We start from the raw sequence: 5452 nt of genomic DNA, 5'->3' as shown, positions 1-5452 counted from the left end.
AAGAGAAGACCTCGCAGAGAGCACCGGTGTGGTGCCGGCCAAATACCCTCCGAAGGTCAAGTTAGAACTTCTCACAACTCTAAAGTGTTAGAGAGGGTAAATTATGCGTACCTTGATTGGTGAGGGTATTGGGGTTTTTATAGTGGTAGAGGGTTGACCTCTCCTTATTGGATTAGAAGTCTTTTCCTTATAGGAGTCTCTTTAGACGTATTTTTCGAGATCATTTCCTTGTAGGAATCTTTTTATTTAACACCAAGCGTGGGGCGCAAGATATTTCTTTATATATGCAAACGTGGAGACCAAGCAAGGCCACGTCAGGGTCGTCAGCTTCACCTACTCCCTCGTCAGGGTCGTCACTTCGCCTACTCCCTCATCGGGGTCGTCAGCCTCGTTAGGGTCGTCAGCTTCGCCTACTCCCTCATCGGGGTCGTCAGCCTCGTTAGGGTCGTCAGCTTCGTCTACTCCCTTGTTAGGGTCGTCAGCTTCGTCAGGGTCGTCAGCTTCGCCTACCCCCTCATCGGGGTCGTCAGCCTCGTTAGGGTCGTCAGCTTCGCCTACTCCCTTGTCAGGGTCGTCAGCCTCGTTAAGGTCGTCAGCTTCGCCTACTCCCTCATCGGGGTCGTCAGCCTCGTTAGGGTCATCAGCTTCGCCTACCCCCTCGTCGGGGTCGTCAGCTTCGCCTACTCCCTCGTCGAGGTCGTCAGCCTCGTCAGTGTCGTCAGCTTCGCCTACCCCCTCGTCGGGGTCGTCAGCTTCGCCAACTCCCTCGTCGAGGTCGTCAGCCTCGTTAGGGTCGTCAGCTTCGCCTACCCCCTCGTCGGGGTCGTCAGCTTCGTCTACTCCCTCGTCGAGGTCGTCAGCTTCGTCAGGGTCGTCAGCTTCACCTACCCCCTCGTCGGGGTCGTCAGCTTCGTCTACTCCCTCGTCGAGGTCGTCAGCCTCGTCAGGGTCTTCAGCTTCGCCTACCCCCTCGTCGGGGTCGTCAGCCTCGTTAGGGTCGTCAGCTTCGCCTACTCCCTTCAGCTTAGTAGTGTCAGCTTTCCATTTATGACAAGTTAACCCCGTCTTCCTAAAGCTGTAGACGTCCTAAAGCTGTTCGACTGCCATTTATGACAAGTGAGGCCGACGGGTCTATTTTGAACGTCGCTTCATGATACTATATTCATGAATATTCACATTCACAATTTTACCCTTATCAGCTGCCCCCCACTCCATGATCTCGTCAGCTTAAACTGACAGGTTCATGGAGTTTAAGTCCTTTTAATTTGGATAATTCCAACTAGTCTCTTTAGTAGACTTGTTCATCTCGTTATCTTTTATGTTAAAACCATCGTCTTGTAATATTAGTCATATCCTTTAGTGGACGAACTCGTCAACTTTATGGGCTCGTCCGCTTTGGGGACTTGGCGCAATCGTCCATTTCGTGGGTATTACTAAGTGACTCGTCCAATCTGTAGGCTTAATGATAAACTCGTCCACTTGTGGACTTAATAATTTTTCATTCTCTTAGGATTGGGTCGTCCACTTTGGACTTAGCAATGTCGTCCGCTTTGTGGATTTAGTAGGGTCGTCCAGCTTGTGGACTTAATAAGGTCGTCCAGCTTGTGGACTTAATAAGACATGGTTGTCCACTTTGTGTCCATTTTATGGACTTCATAATTTTTTTATCCTCCTAGGATGAAATCGTCCATCTTGTGGACTTAATAAGCTTGTCCATTTTATGGACTTGATAACATTTCATCCTCTTGAGATGAGGTTGTCCACTTAATGGACTGCATATTAGGGTCGTCTATTTTGTAGACTTGGATTCCTCCACTTTGTGGACTTGTTGAGGTGACTAAGTGTTGGTACCTCGTCACCTTGTGAGTTGTCCACTTGGGGTCATGGACTAATTGAGGTGACTAAATTTTGGAGCCTCGTTACCTTTTTGATCGTCTACTTGTAGGCGACTTAGTATGGTGATCATCCACCCATAGTCAACTTCGGTCACGCGTCTACCTGTAGGTGACTTAGCGTAGTGACCGTCCACCTGTAGGTGACTTTGACCATGCGTCTACCCGTAGGTAACTTAGCGTAGTGACCGTCCACCCGTAGGCGTTGGCCATGCGTCTACCCGTAGGTAACTTAGCGTAGTGACTGTCCACTCGTAGGCGACTTTGGCCATGCGTCTACCCGTAGGTAACTTAGCGTAGTGACCGTCCACCCGTAGGCGACTTTGGCCATGCGTGAATAAACTCCTCTTATTAAAATAAACCATGCATTCATAGAAAAAGTAGTTCTTAAAAAGAAAACGAAGACCTGCCCTTTGGGCTTTAAAAGAGTTATTGTAGCAAAAACTAAAGTAAATAGAAAAACTGAGGATTATAGCTAAAATTCACTAAGGTAAACTAGAAATAAAGGGGTGCTGCTCTTCATGCCATCCTTTTTACTGGTAGTACTTCCGTAGGTGCTTGGTGTTCCACGGGCGGTGTAGCTTCTGTCCGTTCAGCGTCTCCAGTTCTTGCCATCTTTTGCCCTCTGTCCTGTCGCATATCCTCTTGCCTTTCTCTCTTCTCTCGAGTCAAAAGCGCGTCCTCAGCATTCATGTACTTGATTGCCCTGTAAAGCACGTCCGACATAGTCTTCGGGTCATTCTTATATAGTGAAAATAGGAACTTACCCTTCCGCAGCCCATTTGTGAAAGCGGCTACAAGTATCTTGTCGTTAGCTTTATCAATTGAAAGCGCCTCTTTGTTAAAGCGTGCTATGTAAGACCTTAGCGTCTCATCTTCCCGCTGCTTGATGCTTATCAAGCATGCTGTAGACTTCTTATACCTGTGTCCTCCAATGAAGTGCGAAACAAACTGGGCGCTTAGTTCCTTGAAAGTACTGATGGAGTTAGGCGTCAGCCTACTAAACCATATCCTTGCGGGACCCTTCAGCGTGGTGGGGAAAGCTCTGCATATGATCTCGTCGGGTACCCCCTGAAGGTGCATCAAGGTCTTGAAGGACTCCAAATGATCTAGAGGGTCTTTGTTTCCGTCGTAGTTTTCCACTTGCGGCATACGGAACTTTGGTGGAAGGGGGAAGGAGTTGACAGACGTGGTGAACGGCGAGTCGGTTCGGTGGACCAGATCATCAAGGTCGCTGGACACCCGTCCTTTGAAGGCGTTCATCATGACGTCCATCTGTTCCTTCATCGCCTGCATCTCCACGACAATGTGGGGTTGAGCCATATCAGTGACGGGTGGACAGCTCATATCTTGTCGCTTGGGTCTGCTTGGGGCATTACCACCTTCCGGCCCCTCTTGGTCTCTTCGCTCGGCACTGGTACCTTCTTGATTTTCCCCTTGGGTACCCATAGCGGCGTTCTTTTGCCGTAGCTGTTCTTCAAGGTCCTGATTCTGTTTGGTGAGACGTTCCACTGTTGTCATGAGGGTTTGGACCTGCTTCTCCAGGGTCGTGGGTCGCAGCTCGTCTTCCTGAACGTTGTTGGTAGTTACCATCGAGTGAGTAAGTATCATGCAACTCTTTGTCCGGGAAGCGATAGTCTAAAGTATGCTTCGTCCCCACAGACGGTGCCAACTGATGATGCCGAAAAATCGTCAGTGAGCTACACGGCACTCACGTGCTCGAAACAATGCCTGCACAACACAAAAAGAGAAGACCTTGCAGAGAGCACCGGTGTGGTGCCGGCCAAATACCCTCCGAAGGTCAAGTTAGAACTTCTCACAACTCTAAAGTGTTAGAGAGGGTAAATTATGCGTACCTTGATTGGTGAGGGTATTGGGGTTTTTATAGTGGTAGAGGGTTGACCTCTCCTTATTGGATTAGAAGTCTTTTCCTTATAGGAGTCTCTTTAGACGTATTTTTCGAGATCATTTCCTTGTAGGAGTCTTTTTATTTAACACCAAGCGTGGGACGCAAGATATTTCTTTATATATGCAAACGTGGAGACCAAGCAAGGCCACGTCAGGGTCGTCAGCTTCACCTACTCCCTCGTCAGGGTCGTCACTTCGCCTACTCCCTCATCGGGGTCGTCAGCCTCGTTAGGGTCGTCAGCTTCGTCTACCCCCTCGTCGGGGTCGTCAGCTTCGCCTACTCCCTCGTCGAGGTCGTCAGCCTCGTCAGGGTCGTCAGCTTCGCCTACCCCCTCGTCGAGGTCGTCAGCCTCGTTAGGGTCGTCAGCTTCGCCTACTCCCTTCAGCTTAGTAGTGTCAGCTTTCCATTTATGACAAGTTAACCTCGTCTTCCTAAAGCTGTAGACGTCCTAAAGCTATTCGACTGCCATTTATGACAAGTGAGGCCGACGGGTCTATTTTGAACATCGCTTCATGATACTATATTCATGAATATTCACATTCACAATTTTACCCTTATCAGAAGGTATGACTAAATGTATGTAAAATACCATAAGAGAGGAGATTGATTTGCAGAATAGGAAGAGCTGAAAAGCCATAAGTTTGTGTACTTGAGGAATGGTTTGGGTATGCTAAGAGACATCAAGAGGAGAGAGTTGTGGAGTGGAAAGTGTAAATGTAACGACTAATGAGGGAGTCTGGATGATTGTAGATAGAGAAGCTCTGCTCTTTATATATATATATATATATATATAGATTGATTGATTAATGGGCGGGTAGGTATCTAATGAGATTTGTGTTATTCTCCACATAACCCTTACACCAATTCAGCGAGCTACAAAGGTTATAGATAGATATAGATTTTTTTTCAGGGAAATAATAGATATAGATATTGACTTATAAAAAAACACAATTGTGTGCATTTAGTTTAAATGGGAATTGAACATTTAAGAGAGAGAGAAGTGAATTGGTTCAATGGTTTTGGCTGAAGCAATTAAATAACATGCATCCTTTTAATTTCTAAAATTCCATTTTTTAAGAGGTGAGGTGGAAGGTCAAATGCAAAAGTTGCTCTAATAGAGCGCCACATGGTAGGACCTCATGTTCTTTCGCATGAGGTCTGTGCTTTTATATATATATATATATATATATATATTTATATTAATTGATTTAGCATTTAAATAAATAAATAAGCAAGAAGGTCCGACAGTATATCTGGAGCATTTGTAGCACTAGAGAAGAAATAACTCTTGCTTCAAGATACAACAACAACAGATGATAGCAAATATAAGGCCCCCAACTATGCGCACAATACCTAGCAAGGGCACATCATAAGTAGACTTAATTAGTATCACGTGTTTTGCCCATCCCATAACCAATTTTAATGGCAACTTCCAAGACAATTTGTCTACTTACAAATATTGGTGCCTGCACAAAGCAAATTTTAAGCTGATTATAGAAGCTTTAAAGAAACATTCTTACATAACCAGGGAATGTTATTAGATCTGTTGAAGTCTCAAAGGACGTCAAGAGGAATAAAGGGGTGGCATTGTTGTGCAGTCCCTATCTGATTTCATACTGAAGAAAAAATATTGCATGACACACACACACAC

General features: G+C 46.1%; 1 protein-coding gene across 1 annotated transcript; it reads right to left on the bottom strand.

The window, feature by feature from the left end:
• Nucleotides 1-2411: 2411 nt before the first annotated feature.
• LOC115955503 lies at nucleotides 2412-3485 on the bottom strand. Its single transcript, XM_031073634.1, has one exon. The coding sequence runs from the start codon at nucleotides 3483-3485 to the stop codon at nucleotides 2412-2414; it is 1074 nt and encodes a 357-aa protein (XP_030929494.1).
• Nucleotides 3486-5452: the final 1967 nt, after the last annotated feature.

Source organism: Quercus lobata, chromosome 8 (assembly GCF_001633185.2).
Source record: "Quercus lobata isolate SW786 chromosome 8, ValleyOak3.0 Primary Assembly, whole genome shotgun sequence".
In the NCBI taxonomy this organism is placed as follows: Eukaryota; Viridiplantae; Streptophyta; class Magnoliopsida; order Fagales; family Fagaceae; genus Quercus; species Quercus lobata.
The sequence above is the reverse complement of the archived record's forward strand: the minus strand, read 5'-3'. Positions and strand labels throughout refer to the sequence as shown.

Bases quoted from the DNA above. Each gene is read 5' to 3' on its own strand.
- LOC115955503 (XM_031073634.1), bottom strand. From the start codon at position 3,485: ATGGTAACTACCAACAACGTTCAGGAAGACGAGCTGCGACCCACGACC.